Below are 399 nucleotides of genomic sequence, written 5' to 3'. Positions count from 1 at the left end.
ATTTTGTTATCTAGCAAATCCCACTGGCACCTGGGACTGACTGATCTCAGAAAGAAGCTATTCAATCTTATCAATAAAAGAATATAAAATATAAATACTTAAAACAAATATCATTATTCTTTATATCTAGAGGTCCAGTACACAGGATTAGACCAGGTCATTTGCTCTTGTTTTGTTCCTCTGAAAGATACGTGTGCACCCCTGGGAAGAGAGTAAAGGGATGACAATCCCGCTGCTGTTATTCTTTCACTCGAGATAATCCATATTATTCCCTGTGTCTTTAGTTTGTTCATTTTTATTACTAATGTTATGTCCATTGTACTAATGTTTTCTTGTCAATTATCTAGATTTTTGCATATTCATTCGCTGTTATGACCCAAAGACTATATTGGTAATAGA

The 399-nt window shown here is 33.8% G+C and overlaps 1 protein-coding gene across 1 annotated transcript in view; it reads left to right on the top strand.

Moving 5' to 3' along the window:
- Window positions 1-399, top strand: part of LOC105805000 (olfactory receptor 5H2-like) — a 6,043-nt gene that overhangs the window by 1,799 nt on the left and 3,845 nt on the right. Inside the window, exon 2 of the mRNA XM_012637782.1 lies at window positions 99-185. Within this exon, the coding sequence (XP_012493236.1) occupies window positions 99-185 (87 nt within the window). The remainder of the gene's footprint in view (window positions 1-98; window positions 186-399) is intronic.

This window comes from Propithecus coquereli, unplaced genomic scaffold (assembly GCF_000956105.1).
Source record: "Propithecus coquereli isolate 6110/MARCELLA unplaced genomic scaffold, Pcoq_1.0 Scaffold1231, whole genome shotgun sequence".
In the NCBI taxonomy this organism is placed as follows: Eukaryota; Metazoa; Chordata; class Mammalia; order Primates; family Indriidae; genus Propithecus; species Propithecus coquereli.
The sequence above is the reverse complement of the archived record's forward strand: the minus strand, read 5'-3'. Positions and strand labels throughout refer to the sequence as shown.